Source organism: Branchiostoma floridae, chromosome 7 (assembly GCF_000003815.2).
Source record: "Branchiostoma floridae strain S238N-H82 chromosome 7, Bfl_VNyyK, whole genome shotgun sequence".
Lineage (NCBI taxonomy): Eukaryota > Metazoa > Chordata > Leptocardii > Amphioxiformes > Branchiostomatidae > Branchiostoma > Branchiostoma floridae.
In genome coordinates, this window is record NC_049985.1 from 346,704 (window position 1) to 361,436 (window position 14,733).

At 44.3% G+C, this 14,733-nt stretch overlaps 3 protein-coding genes across 3 annotated transcripts; 1 reads left to right on the plus strand and 2 right to left on the minus strand.

Moving 5' to 3' along the window:
• The first annotated feature begins 532 nt into the window (after window positions 1–532).
• Window positions 533–2,130, plus strand: LOC118419216 (carboxypeptidase N subunit 2-like). Its single transcript, XM_035825566.1, has 2 exons — window positions 533–557; window positions 932–2,130. Exons 1-2 carry the CDS (start codon window positions 533–535, stop codon window positions 2,128–2,130), a joined length of 1,224 nt encoding a protein of 407 aa, XP_035681459.1.
• Window positions 2,131–4,267: 2,137 nt separating this feature from the next.
• Window positions 4,268–8,069, minus strand: LOC118419217. The gene is made up of 3 exons (XM_035825567.1): window positions 7,955–8,069; window positions 7,171–7,736; window positions 4,268–4,294 (listed from the first exon to the last, which is right to left on the minus strand). Exons 1-3 carry the CDS (start codon window positions 8,022–8,024, stop codon window positions 4,268–4,270), a joined length of 663 nt encoding a protein of 220 aa, XP_035681460.1. The 5' UTR covers window positions 8,025–8,069.
• A 332-nt stretch (window positions 8,070–8,401) lies between these two features.
• Window positions 8,402–14,484, minus strand: LOC118419218 (tripartite motif-containing protein 3-like). The gene is made up of 7 exons (XM_035825568.1): window positions 13,564–14,484; window positions 13,086–13,436; window positions 12,647–12,837; window positions 12,047–12,335; window positions 9,512–9,883; window positions 9,033–9,148; window positions 8,402–8,468 (listed from the first exon to the last, which is right to left on the minus strand). The coding sequence occupies exons 1-7, from the start codon at window positions 14,404–14,406 to the stop codon at window positions 8,402–8,404; spliced, it is 2,229 nt and encodes a 742-aa protein (XP_035681461.1). The 5' UTR covers window positions 14,407–14,484.
• Window positions 14,485–14,733: the final 249 nt, after the last annotated feature.

Here is a 14,733-nt window from a genome sequence, read left to right on the forward strand (position 1 = left end):
CATGAAATTAGGGAATACATTGATCTATTTATTGAGCTTTTCCGCAACAATGGCCCTGATTGGGTTATTTTGAGGTGGAAAAGAATTAGTAAGCCATTGTCTAAACCCTCTTCATTATTAGGAAACATGTACAGCGGCATGAGAAGAGTGATGATCCTGCTGCTAATCGTCCTGAAAGAGAGCAGGCCGGCAACTGCAGCCTGCAGCAGCATACTACCAGGTGCATACATGTTAGAAATATATGAATTTGTTGCGAAATTCTTAAATGTGATATGATATAATATAATATATAGAAGAGTGCTCTCATTTCTAAGCTAACCGAAGTCTATCGCCACAGTCAGTAAGATATCTGAGTAAGTCTCTTATATAATTAGCAGGCAGAATAAAAGTTATGAACTAACTATGCGGCTCCAAATTCCTACCGTGCGATAGATGTCGGTTATATATTAGCTGACGTTTCAGACATCTTCCTGAGAGCTTCTAACGAAAATTCTGTTTATTGCAGCTTTATGTTGCTGATGTAGGTGGCGCTATGCGGAAAGAACACAATCCCAAACGTGGCTACATTTTTATCCCCTCTCGTCGTGGTTCATAACTGGATTTGTGTTCTCGCCGCAAAAGCGCCACCTACATCGGCTACATATAGCAACGAGAATCGGAACTCCACATAGAAGCTCTAAAGAACATGCCTGATTGGCATAGAAACGTCAGCTTAAATAGTTGTATAAACGAAACCTCTGCTATCCTAATCTCCAAGCAGATTCCCTCCGGTGGCATAAACCAGTAACATAAGCTGGGGAAGGACTTCAGCTTATGTAACTGTTTTATGCCACCGGAGGAATCTGCTTGGAGATTACTGCTATCCTACAACCTACCAACCTAATGACATTGTTTTCGAATCTATGAACGTTATATTTATCATTTATCACAGTAAGCAGTTCTTGTGCAACGACACCAGCCTGCGTTTGCCGCAGTAACGAGCAGCTCACCGGCGTCCCGCAGGACCTGCCCTCCAACATCACCGCCCTCCTCCTGGACCAGAACTGGATGGAAGCCGTCCACCGGGACAACTTTTCCCGCTACGGGAGCCTCGAATACCTAGATCTTAGCGATAACTCGTTGTCACGCATCGACAGTAGAACATTCGCCAACCTGACAAACTTACGTCGGCTTGAGCTGTTCAGAAACCGCATCAACTCCCTCGCGGTTGACGCCTTCGCGGGACTCGACAATCTGGAGACCTTGGCTCTGAGCATAAACTACTTCGAGAGCCTGGTCGGCACCATGTTTGCTGGGCTGGGTAACCTGGTGAACTTGTACCTCAACGGTTGCTCGATATCATCCATCCAAGGGAACCCGTTCGCGCTACTCGGCAACCTGAAGGTCTTAAACCTTCATCAGAACCTCCTGACCAGCCTCAGTTCGGACATGTTTAACGGGCTCTACAGTTTAGAAACCCTCACTCTGGATTCTAACAAAATCACCAGCATCGAATCCCGCACCTTCTACCACAATGGAAGGCTCAAACTCTTGTCAATGTCGGAGAACAAGATCAGCACCATTCCGGATGGCACCTTCGTGAATCAGTACCAGATCCAGTATATTTTATTGTCGAAAAACAGCATCAGCGGCGCTTTTCCAGTTGGAGCGTTCCCGACAATTACGTGGTGGTCGTCCGTCGAGATGGGAGAAAACCGTATGGAGACCCTACCAGCCACAGCATACGACAAACTGGCCTCCTTTGCATCTGCCATAATCAGCGACAACCCGTGGCAGTGTGACTGTAGGATGGCTCCCTTTAAGCAAAAGATGAATGGGTCTCACGCGTTTGAAAGCCAGATCATATGTGCAGGGCCCGCTAGCCTTGCAGACAAAAGCTTGCTCCAAAACGTGAGCGTCGCTGAAATGGTGTGTGCGCAGACAGCGACGTCTCCACCAGATGCCACTCCAACAGCTAACAGTGTTCAGGGGAGCACAAGTGCTGACTCGGGCGGGTCGAGTAGCACCACACGTGGACAGCCCGAAATGACGCAAGCCAATGCCGGACCCGCTATTGGCATGTCCTCCCTGCTCGTGATCCTTGTGGCTTTTCTGGGCAAATTAGCCGTAGTGCCTTATCAATGGCAATAACAATGATCTTTATTGCATATTCCTGCCCAACATGGGATAAATGCATTGAGTTGGCATGGATAACTTAAGTATACGTGAAACAGGTTACATCTTATATCATCTAAAATCTACATAGTCTCTTTACTCTTTTTGAAACTTGTGTAAACAAATGTACAGAGCTTTTCCAGTACGTTCTATTTATTAGTCGACATAATGTAGTTAAACATTTCGTCCTTGCTTAAACACGCATATTTATTATCTAGTTGTATTGTACTTATGAGATATTTGCGCATCTCGGTGTACAGTGGGCATTCTAAAAGAAAATGTACTTTATTCCCTACACATGTATCATGACTAGAAAGTATACCTTGGCATGTAAATGTAGCGCCACTTCACCTTTATCCGACAGGTATCCTATATCCGTGGCTTTAACAAAAAGTTACGTAGGGATATCATATCGATGGACGGTGATTTCATATTGCAATATTTTCAACATATCTTTTTAGAATGTTGGAGCTTAAAACTACCATTCGTCGACTTATACTATGTTTAAAAAACAACGGATATAGGTTATCCCGCGGAAATAGGGTGGAAATAGGTGACCCAGCGTTTTGTATACAAACAGTAAATTCTTGAGTGTAAAACGTATTTAGATATCTTACACCGTTGTGATCCATTATATATAATAAGGATATGATCCTATGCAGTACAGTCAAAGCTGCCTAGACCACTGATAAGGGGACCGATAAAATCCGGAAGATAAGGAACCACTAAACTGTGGTAAAAAAGGTCAAAATGGCCAGGTGTTCCTGTTCTCTTATGTGTGTGTGTGTGTGTGTGTGTGTGTGTGTGTGTGTGTGTGTGTGTGTGTGTGTGTGTGTGTATGTATGTGTGTGTGCGCGTATGTGTGTGTGATTGTGTGTATGTGTGAGCAGCATAACTCGAGAAGACTTTGATGGATCCTGGTGATATTTAGTAGATGGGTAGGGGTCAGAGAAACGAAGGTCAAGCACTCTGCCACAAGGGATCGAGCTGATTTGCATACAGGGTTCTCAGAAGAGACTTGTTCTAGTCCAGAGAGATACAGTTCCTTTGTGGTGTCAGTTAAGGTTATTTGTAATATCATGTATTTGTATGTTGTGACCTACGATATGTTTCACCTGTATTGTATTGTGGTGTAAAATAAAAAGGGAATTATGTGTCATTTCATTCAAAAACAATCCACTGAAATATCTAATAAAGGAATTTTTGTAAATGAATGTTTTATTACGAAGAGGTTTGCACAACATGCAGTGGCAGCCTTCCGTGGATGAACTGCAGTATGATTTACAATTAAAAGTAATATACTAGCTACAAATTTTAAGATATATAACGTTACATAAGCTAAACAGCAGACACAAAGCCCACTTTTAACTTATATATATATACTCGTTTAAATGTCAATTCACGCCACTAATAAGTTGATGACCTTGTTTATTCACATAACAGAAATATAGTGACACAGTACCTCAGCTGACATATTCAAGACCTGTTCATATATAGAAATCTTTTTACAAAGTGACCTGCTTACTTTCTAACTTCTTAACCTAAATCACATTCTTTCTAAATTCTCTTCACAAAGCAAACTGGTCATCGTATAAATCGTACAGCAGTGAAGATCAAAGAAAACAGTGGCAATCACAACGAAAGCCTGTACAACGACACCCTTCACAGCAGCTAAATTTCAGTAAAATAAAACAACTGTTTCCTCGTCATCCCATCATAGTGCCCATGTGATGACGCCGAATTTTCTATGAAGCCTATATAATCTGATATCTTTACAAAAGACTGTATAGTGAAAGCAGCCCACATACCCTAGCTGATTCAGACCCCTACCATTTTATTATTGAGTTTGGGCATGCGCAATACTGCCCTCCTGTTGTCAAGGTAAAGCTCAAATGTGTAGAAATAAACGTGGTGAACACGTCTAAAACACACACGGAATGTACGTGTAGCGCCAACGAAGGCAAAAAGAAAACTCCGTTGAGCACATTATCTAAAACAAACAAATTTAAGTGTTAACTAGTTTACGGCAGAGAGATATATTGTGTTGCACCACACCGTTCGGGTTATACAATTTCATTTATTTAATCTAGCCAGGAGATACATTCTCAGGTCGTTACTGAGCCCTATTTTTCAGAAGTTCCTGGGAACAGTAAAAACACAACTGTTAACTTTAAGACAAATTAGCACAATTACTTGTACAATATCAATTACGTAAGTTCCTATCTTCGGGTAAGGATCGCTAGAAATAAAATCAATCGTTATTCCATTGTGCCTGCAGTTTACTTTTGAATTCCTTTATCGTGTTGCATCGTCTCTTTTCAGACGTTCCAGAGTTTGTTTGTTCAACCCAGGACTCGGTAACAAATAGACGCCGTGACCTAGCACCGGTGAGTACACCAAGGAGTACCCCAGTATCCGTTCAATTCACTCGGACAAAATTGTGGCTTCTGGGCCCGACCGGGGCTACATCCCTGACGAGCACCGGTGAAATGTGACCTCAACTTAACGGTAGAGAAGTCCATGTAGAGCTATTATGTACGGGGCATTTTGTTCTAATTGCATTTTGTACTTATTTGAGGCTCTTATACTGTTCCTTTATTCTATCAATGCTGTGTGTATGTCTGTAATCACTAAGATGTATCTAAGAATGCGCAAAGTCTTAAGTGAGACGTCGATGTCAGGATGTTCTGTGTCTTCGCCATGGATTCTCCGCCTCATCTGAAGTGCTTGCTCAATATAGCTTGCGGCCTTTCTGTAATCACCAAGGTCTCCCCAGGATTTACCCAAGTTGTGAAGTGAGTCGGCGATGTCAGGATGTGCAGTGTCCTCACCAAAGATACTCCGCACCATCTGTAGTGCCTGTTCATGATAGTTGACAGCCTTCCTGTGATCACCAAGTTTTCTCCAGTCGATACCTAAGCTGTTAAGTGATCTGGCGATGTCAGGATGTGCAGTGTCCTCACAAAAGATACTCCGTGTCATCTGTAGTGCCTGTTCATGATAGCTGACCGCCTTTCTGTAATCACCAAGGTTTACCCATCCGTTACCTAAGTTGTGAAGTGAGGCGGCGATGTCAGGATGTGCAGTGTTCTCACCATAGACACTCTGCCTCATCCGTAGTGACTGTTCATCATAGCTGACCGCCTTTCTGTTATCACCAAGTTTTCTCCAGGCGATACCCAAGTTGTTAAGTGAGCTGGCGATGATAGGATGTGCAGTGTTCTCACCATAAACAATCTTTTCCATCTGTAGTACATGTTCATGATAGGTAACAGCCTTTTTACAGTTGCCAAGCTTTGTCCAGGCGGTACCCAAGTTATTAAGCGATTTCACGATGTCAGGATGTGCAGTTTCCTCACCATAGATACGCCGCATCATCTGACGTGACTGTTCATAATAGATGACCGCCTTTCGTTGATTCCCAAGGTCACTCCAGGCGTTACCCAAGTTGTTAAGTGAGCCGGCGATATCAGGATGTGCAGTGTTCTCACCATAGATAGTCCGCCTCATCTGTAGTGCCTGTTCATGATAGCTGACCGCCTTTCTGTAATCAAAAAGGTCGTACCAGGCTCCGCCCAAGTTATTAAGTGAGGCGGCGATGTCAGGATGTGCAGTGTCCTCACCAAAGAAACTCCGGTTCATCTGTAGTGCCTGCTCATAATAGCTGGTCGCCTTTCTGTGATCCCCAAGGGTTTTCCAGGCGGTACCCAAGTTGTTAATTGAGATGGCGATGCAAGGATGTGCAGTGTCCTCACCATAGATACTCCGGTTCATCTGTAGTGACTGTTCAAAATAGCTGACCGCATTTCTGTTATCACCAAGCTCACTCCAGGCGGCACCCAAGTTGTTAAGTGAGTCGGCGATGTCAGGATGCGCCGTGTCCTCACCATAGATACTCCGCTTCATCTGTAGTGTCTGTCGACGATAGTTGACTGCCTGTCTATGATCACCAAGGTTCGTCCAAGCCATACCCAAGTTGTTAAGTGAGTCGGCAACATCACTATGTGTAGTGTTGTCACCATGTTTCGATAGATAATTGTGCAGTGTTTGCTCTGTGCATGTCAAGAAATGGTGAAAATCGCACAGACTTTTATATACCTCTGCTTGCAGTTTTGAAGAATTGTCAAAGAAGATCGGTGGCTTTTCCAAGTGCTGAGAATTGGCCAGATGTGAAATAAAGTGCTTCAGGGGTCTCTCTGTGTAATAGTACCTCATGAGCTGCTTTGTATTTGAGATGTAAAACACTTTCCGTAATTTCTCCCCAATGCCCGTATCGGACGATATTGACGATAAGATTGACATGTTCTCCACCTGCCCACGGTTATTCATGTATGTCCGCCGCCTCAGTTCTGCTGAGATACTGACCAGCACCATCAAGTGATGTGCGTTCTCACTACTGACGACTCCACTGTCTCTTAGGTTCTGAATAGTCTCCCAGATTGTGGTCGGTTCTATGCCATAAAGTAGCGCCCAATAGGACACTGCAAGACTCGAAAATCGATATATTTCCTTTTTTACATTCAGCAGCCTCGCAGTAAGAACCTGGGTCTGAAACAGTGGTACATTGTCACTCAGCACAATATCTGCCATTAACAAATGAACTGTCCGGTCGTTTTCTTCCAGTTGCTGAGTCCATAACGACCTGTACTCATCGACCAAGCCCTGATCTCCTGCGATAAAGGACACATTTCCAAGTACACTAGCAAGGTGGTAGCCTTTCTTTAAATGGTACGTAAGGTCGTCTTTTAGGATGTTGGTCATGTTGCTTGGAGTGTGAATAAGTTCACTTGATACTGTGTTATTTCTACCTCTGCCCAATGGAGTCTTGCATGCATGCGGCATGGCTCCATCGAACGCAAAACCGCGCGGTGTTACTGAGTCATAAAACCAGCTGTCCAGTGGGTCGTTTGAGTAGAAATCATTCAGAGACTTAATCCCCATGGCCGGGAAAATGGTTTCTCCCAGATTTATCACTTTGAGATGCAAATAATGAGTAAGATTGCGGAAATAACTAACGTTATGTTCGGTTTCCTCCTCTACTAAAATGGCAAACTCCAGATCAGAGTATGGAGTTACCAACCCTGTGGCTTGTGAACCCAAACCTATCATTGCGTACTTACAGGGAGGGGGACCCATTACCTCCATGCATTCATCTACAAGGCCAGCTATGAACGTTTTACGCTGATCAACAAGTGTCTGAAACAATGCTTTAATTGCTTCCACTCTCTGCATCTCCACTTCTTTTATCTTAGGGTCATTCTCATCAACACTATATGGATCTACCTCTTGTTCAATTCTTTTGATCTCTTTTTCTACGTAGTCCCTATCAGCCTTCAAACTCAATTTGTATTTCTCTGTATCATCACTGTCTACCTTCTGTTCCATCTTCAGGACTTCCTTGACAAATACTTGAGTTATTTTCTGAATTCTTTCCCCTATGTCTTCTCTCCTTGACCTTACCAGTGCTGCATTACAGAGTGCTGCAGCCTTGGTGAAGTCGCCTCCGTCCTTTGACTGGATTCCTCTCTTCAGATAGACTTCGCCCAGCTTGTACAGGGGCTCTGCCTCCTTCCTGTGTTGACCTGTAACAAATGTTACAAATCATGATGATCGTAATGTTGTATTCTTATTCTCTTGTCTGTAGCCTTTTGAGTGTGAACATGCAGCACAATTTGGATGTTTTTGGTACCGATACAAATGAGGACCCTGTTTACATCATTGATATAATACGGAGGATCTTCAGAACTAGAGGCATGGTAGACTAATTTGACTAATTGATGATAATTTATGTAAGTCTTACCTTTAACATGAACGGTCTTAAGCGCAGCTGCAAAGCTTTGTTCTGCTGTGTCCAGGTCTCCACTTTTCATGGCATTGCAGCCCTCCTGTAGATGTTCTTCATATGTTCTGTAACAACGAAATGCATACCATTCACAAAGTAACACAAAATTTAAAACTCTACAAAATGATTTATTAGTACGAATTTCATCTATTCTGGTGGTAAAACGCTACTGAAGTAAAGGGGAACTATTTTTCATTACTATGAGATCATGTACTGATAACAGTTTTAAAATTCTAGCATTCTTAAACTTTGTTTACTGCTACGCCAAAAGTAGTTACTCGAGCAACTGGATATGATTTTAGAACCGGTCAGACGTTTCAACTACTATCCAGTACTTTTCATTAGTGACACTTTGCTTACTGCTGTTTGGCAAGGTAGAAATGGGCATTGCGTTCTTTTTTCACACTAATGTAAAATTTCAAACCTGTCCCCGTCGCCCTGTGTTGCGTTTGAAACTTGTCCTGTTGTTCTTCTGTAAAGAAAAATAAGGTTGTCATGAATCACATGTCCTAAATGGGTTAATGTATATTATGCACAAGTCATTTAGACTAATTGGATTAACTGGTGATAATTGTAAGTTAAGATTTTTGGGAGTAGTTTACGAACGGGTCCGAATCCTACAATCCTTACATTTTCCTTCCCACTATGACACCTGCCCAAAAAACAGATTCGACAAACAGATTTTGTGTTATCTTCGCATATTTTTATCATATGATAAAGCTTGATTTAAAGCGTTAAGGTTCAACTCCTACAATTACAATCTTTTTAACAAGTTACAATGATAAGAACTTATATCAAAGGATCATTTCATTTCAAACACTTATGAAAAACCAAAAAAGAAATGAGTGACACTAACTTGTCATCGTCAACTCGTATCGCGTTTTCAGCTTTCTGCAGTTCCGGGGCACTGATAAGGAATAATAAAATGTCTATTTTATGATTATTCTTCAATTCATATACATGTAACAGTCTGTAGATACCTGATACAAAGATAGTCAAAATCAAATCAGAAATAACCAGCCTTCCCTGTACCTACCTGTGCAGACGGCTCGTGCCGTCATCGATGACGTCGCTAGAGGGAGTAGCTGAGGAGGGAAAGACGTGGTCCTTCCGCCCTCTGACGTCATGTTGTCGCTGCGTACGTGCTGACCTCTACGTTAACAAGTCATGAATAATAAACTGCTGTGAGATCGAGTTTTCAAACGCATAATTTTTTCGTGTGTATGTTGTAAATGTGATGACTGGCTCTTGGTATAGGAATAATTGAATGGATTCTTGATTGTCGTCATGTCGTCCTTCGACAAGCCAGAACAAACATGGTGAAAATACACTCACTATTTTTTCCTAAAAATACAGAACACACGAAACGAAATCATAACCTTGTAGGTACAAGAAAAACAATGAGCTGCCATGTCAATGATCATGAAATAAGTTACTATCGTTCTACTGGAAAACTTACCAACTAAATACTTCTGTTTCATGATTTTCCGTTCAATGTCTGCATAGTTCACTCACCTTGATGTTTTGTATGGTTATGTCCTGCCTGATTTTTGTCGTATGCAGTAAGCGATGAACAAGGACAACTGTCCCCTGAACGTTGTGACACCGCGCCAGTGCCTTGTTGTACAGAGCAGACGCTCTGGTCAAGTCTCTAGTGTCCAGAGTTTCTGTTCCTCTTTTCAGGTACACGTCACCGAGGCTTTTCATCGCTTCTGTTTCTAACATGCTATTGTCCTTTACAATTCCCTCTACCAACAACTGTGCGTATCCAACCAGCACAGAGTCTGTGTTACCACCGGCAGCCCATTTCTTGTCCAGGTCTTGAAACTTTGCTGCCACCTTTGCAGGTGTAGTCGTCTCATTGTCTTTTGTTGGCTGTTCTTTACCCTGTGACCCCTTTGACAACACCCTTTGTAAAAGTTTCTCCGCGTATTCGTATCGGTGTTCTATACCTTCTCCCTGATCCCGATGGTCACACCGGACCACAGCAGCTATGTAAAGCGCCAAAGCCCTGTTGAACTTCCCTACGTCCTTCCCGAGTCTTCCCTTCTCCAAGTTCACGTCGCCCAGACTTTTGAGCAGCTCCACTTCCGCCAGCCTGTCCATGTCAGCCATGGCGTCCACCAGGGCACGGAGGTAGCCTGTCTCCGCACGGGCTAGTCCGTACCTCCTGCCCTTCGCGTCCGCCTCACGGAGTTTCTCACAGACCCTCAACATGGCGAACCGCTGAGAGAACACTTGTAAAACTGGCAATCTGTACTGGTCTCCTTGTTAGCTTTGTGCTCGTGGCATAAACAAACACAGGTCTGGACAAACATCTCACTGGCACTGCTGGTTTCAACATTACATCATCCGTCCGTCGATAACAAGGTTCAAAAGTTTAGCATGGCATACCTTTGGACTTCGTGATAGACAGGCCTAGCTAATACTCATAACCACGACAGGTAGTGTACGAGGGGCGTGCAATAAGTAATGGTCCTGACCCACTTCCAGTTGTCTGATCTAAATGAAATTTTGTATGTGTAATAATTCATATCTCTATGGGTTATGTTGCAAAAGACAGCTCTGAACTAATTGTGGTTTCTGATCTACTGGTGTTTGAACTTAGTCAGGTGCGAAATGGACCAGGTGTGAAATGGAACCAGTTGAGTGTCGCGCAGTGATCCGGTTTTTGTATTTGAAAGGACGCACACCAAAGAAGACTTTTGATGAAATAAATGAAACTTATGGTGATGATGCCCCATAATATGACCTTGTAAAACGCTGGCATCCTGAATTCAAACGTGGCTGGAAGTCTGTGGAAACAGCTCCCAGACCTGGTCGTCCCTCTTGTGCCATTGATGAGGCATCAGTTGGAGGACCAACCTGGGGTGTCCTACAAAATCGGTGTCCAGAGGTGCATCAAACGATGAGAGAAATGCATAACTCTGGGTGATTCCTATGAAGAGAAAGACTAATAACTGTGCCAAGTTTCATTAATCTCCTGCTATGGGAAATGGGTCAGGACCATTACTAATTGCACGCCCCTCGTACATCTATTTTTCATGTCAGGTCTCAAATTTAAGGGCTTCTCATAGTCGTTATAAGTCGATACAACGAGTCTACGACAGCAGACTGGGGGCATTCTTGCGGACAATCGTACAAAACTCAGCTGTCTTGTGACAGAAGTAGCCTGTCGCAGATCCCTGTCGACGGTGCAGTTTTCCGTTTCATAAACGGTCCTTTCCATATAACTAACCAGTTTCACCGGTATCGTAGCGTTTCATGACTTTTTGCAACAAGAAGAAAATAAAAGTCTGAATATGGACCAACTTTTTAATCACAAATATACGGCAGTATTGTGTGGATGGTTAAAAAAAGTATTGAAAAGGGAAGTACATCACTTTGGGTTAAAACTTCAAAATCAAAGAGCTCGAGTCTAAACCCAAATCTTTAATCGAGTACAATTTGGATTACATAGAATTGCTAATTGCTACAATTGCTAGATATACTTATTGGAACGGAGCGGTCATTATTTTAACATACCAGCAGTAATGATAATATATGCCAATGAACCATAGATGAATTAAGCATAGCTAGAAAGGCGTTAGTTGCAAGTAATACGGGATGTTTACCGTCACATGGTCTAGCCAAACACACCACCGCTCTGTTTATTCTAACACAAACACAGGCACATACATTGTGACCAGCATCTCCAGCTCTGTCCTACAACTTGCTACATTATGTGATCCCACCACCACGGGGTGTATGGGTTTGTATCTAGATATAGTCAACACTAGTATTCCAGTTGTCCCTTTGTATAACAATATTTATCACAGTTCATTATTGATGATATTCATCACAGTTCATTGTTACATTCATATTCCCTATCTTGTTTGTACCAAGTACTGGCAATTAGCCTACGGGCATGAACTTGCAAATAAAACTTTCCTTGTATTCACAACTTCTACAATCTTATCCAGGAGATTACATCTGATGAACACTGAAAGAAGCTCATTTCATAATCAAAACCTTCAAATGGCTGTTGGAAAAAGAAAATTCAGAAACGACCAAATGCTCGTCGAGAGTCAGCGCCAGTCCCGTTGGACTGAACAGTCCGTGATCTTCGTGTGTCAGCACGTGCCTGATAAACATGCCGTCCCGACTGAACACGGAAACGCGATCGTTCCAATAGTCAGCCACGATGATGTTGTCTTCGCCGTCCGTGATGACGGAACAGGGGTAATGCAGCTGACCAGGTCCGTAGCCACGTGACCCGCACGTGAACAGATGACGGCCGGCCATGTCAAATATCTTCACGTTGTGGTTGTCAAAGTCACTGACGATGATTTGGTCGCTGCTGTTCACGGTCACACGGAGGAAGGAACCAAACTTTTGCTAACCTTGACCTTTGTCCCCGAACTTCATAATGACGTCACCACTGGAACTGAGTACGCAAACTTGGTGCCCAATAGTGACGATGATGCGTCCCAAACCGTCAACAGCGACGCCTTTCGTAGTTTTACGTTTCTTTGCAGCCCCTGTCACCTGGATGACACGTAACTCCTTCCCTTCTTTGTCCAGTACGTGAATCCTGTGTTCGTCTCCTGTCACCAACAGCTCACCGTTTGTCAGTGCCGCCACACATTTTGGCTTGAACTCCAGATCGACTTTCCCCTTGAAAGACCCATCTTTGTCCAGAAATTGCAGACGTCACGGTCAGCAACAACAATGTCTCCCTCCGCGGTGACGGCAAGCGAAGTCGGAACCTTGAACTGTCCATCTCCACTGCCCCACTTCCCGACCGTTTTGACCAGTTTGAAACTGCCATCGCCATTCCCGATCACCGCGTTCGGTCGCACCTGCGTGGAAGCTCGGTTGAATTGCAGGTCTTGAATTTTGTGGGGCTTGGTCGCTTTCAACCGACGGTGGATGTAATAACATGCCTGACAGAGACATTCGGTGCAGTCCTCACAGTAAAACTCGGCCAAGTTCATATCCTTACAAACCGTACAAGGGACTCCATCCTTTACTTGGAAATACTTCAACTGGCCAGTATAAAAAGAAGATTCAGAAACGACCAGGTATAAAAAGAAGATTCAGAAACGACCAGACGCCCGTCGTGAGTCATCGCCAGTCCTTGTGGACGGTTCAGTCCGTGTTCCTCCCGTGTCAGCGCGTGCCCAATAAACGTGCCGTCCTTATTAAACACGGAAACACGATCGTTCCAACTGTCAGCCACGATGATGTTGTCCTCGCTGTCCGTGATGACGGAACAGGGGTAGTGCAGCTGGCCAGGTCCCGAGCCATGTGACCCGAGCGTGTAGAGACGACGACCGATGACGTCAAATATCTCAATCTTGTGATTTCCCCAATCAAGGACGATGATTTCCTTGCTGCTGTTGACGGTCACGTAGAGAAAGGGACCCAGCTGTTGCTGACCTTGACCTTTGTCCCCGAACTTCAGAAAGACGTCACCACTGGGACTGAGTACGAAAACCTGGTGCCCGATTGTGACAATGATACCCCCCCAAACCATCAGCAGCGACTCCCTTAGTAGTTTCACTTGTCTCTGCAGCCCCTGTCACCTGGATGATACGTGACTCCCTCCCCTGTTTGTCTAGTACGTGAATCCTGTGTCTGTCTCCTGTCACCAACGGCTCACCGTTTGTCAGTGCCGCCACGCACCACGGCCTGAACCCCAGATCGACCTTCTTCTTGAAGGAGCCATCTTTGTCCAGAAATTGCAGGCTATTGCTGTCATGGTCAGTCACTATGATTTCTCCCTCCGCGGTGACAGCCAGCAAGGCTGGAGCATTGAATGTTCCGTAGACGTCTCCATCGCCCCCTTCCCCAACGGCTTTGACGGGTATTAGACTTGCTCCACCAAGCAGTACTTCCGGTCGTACCTGCGTGATTTGAGGTGAGCGCAAATATGTTCTCACCTGGCCGTCGTCCGTAGCAACTTGTCTGGATTGCAGGTCTTGAATTGATACAACTTTGTGTGCCGTAGTTGCTTTGAATTGACAGTGAACATCGTTACACGTCTGACACATGTATTCGGTACATTCCGTACAGTAAAACTGAGCCAAGTTGCCGAATCCACAAACCGTACAGGGAACTCCGTCCTCTCTTGCATCAGCATTTTGCCCTTGCAGCTGTTGTTGTGGCTGTTGTTCCAGAATGTTGCCTCTTTCCCCAACGATAAAGTTGGACTCCAGCCCATCAACGCCATTTTCTGGGAGGGGCACGTCATGTCGGCATGTTGGACAGTCCAGTTTCCCTGCCGGCTCTGTGGCCAGGAGCTTCTCCAGACACGGCTGGCAGAAGGTGTGAAGACACGGCAGCATTTTAGGCTGTTTGAAGTCCTCCAAACACACCTGGCAGACGTGAGATTTGTCGGTTACCTGGCTAACTGCGTTGGACGCCATTTTTACCAAGTACTAAATGAGGACTTTGACACTTCCTCTGACACTTCGGGGGCGGTAACAGTGAAAAGCTTTGATTGCTTTTTTATTACTATCAATTTTCTTTGAACAATGACTGTTTATTAAAGGTAGAGAACGTACCTCCAAATTTTCGAAGTCTGTCAGTACATCTTGGACGCGGAGAATGGTCTAGTCTCAATCTCGTGAGAGAATACGAGACTAGACCAGGCTTGATTAGATCATCTGCCCCCTCCCCCCGCCTCCTTGCGGAGAAGAGGTAGGTAGGACTTGGGAAGCTCCCAACCCTCGTTGCGGTTAAGTTTTGCTCCC

Coding starts and splice junctions, on each gene's coding strand:
- LOC118419216 (XM_035825566.1), top strand. CDS start 533: ATGCGGAAAGAACACAATCCCAAAC. Junction 558..931: donor GAAAGAACACAATCCCAAAC/GTGGCTACATTT, acceptor CATTTATCACAG/TAAGCAGTTCTTGTGCAACG.
- LOC118419217 (XM_035825567.1), bottom strand. CDS start 8,024: ATGAAAAGTGGAGACCTGGACACAGCAGAACAAAGCTTTGCAGCTGCG. Junction 7,737..7,954: donor TAAGACCGTTCATGTTAAAG/GTAAGACTTACA, acceptor CATTTGTTACAG/GTCAACACAGGAAGGAGGCA. Junction 4,295..7,170: donor AGGAGGAAACCGAACATAAC/GTTAGTTATTTC, acceptor TACTGTTCCCAG/GAACTTCTGAAAAATAGGGC.
- LOC118419218 (XM_035825568.1), bottom strand. CDS start 14,406: ATGGCGTCCAACGCAGTTAGCCAGGTAACCGACAAATCTCACGTCTGC. Junction 12,336..12,646: donor ATGGGTCTTTCAAGGGGAAA/GTCGATCTGGAG, acceptor GACCGTGAACAG/CAGCGACCAAATCATCGTCA. Junction 9,149..9,511: donor TAACCATACAAAACATCAAG/GTGAGTGAACTA, acceptor TTGTTAACGTAG/AGGTCAGCACGTACGCAGCG.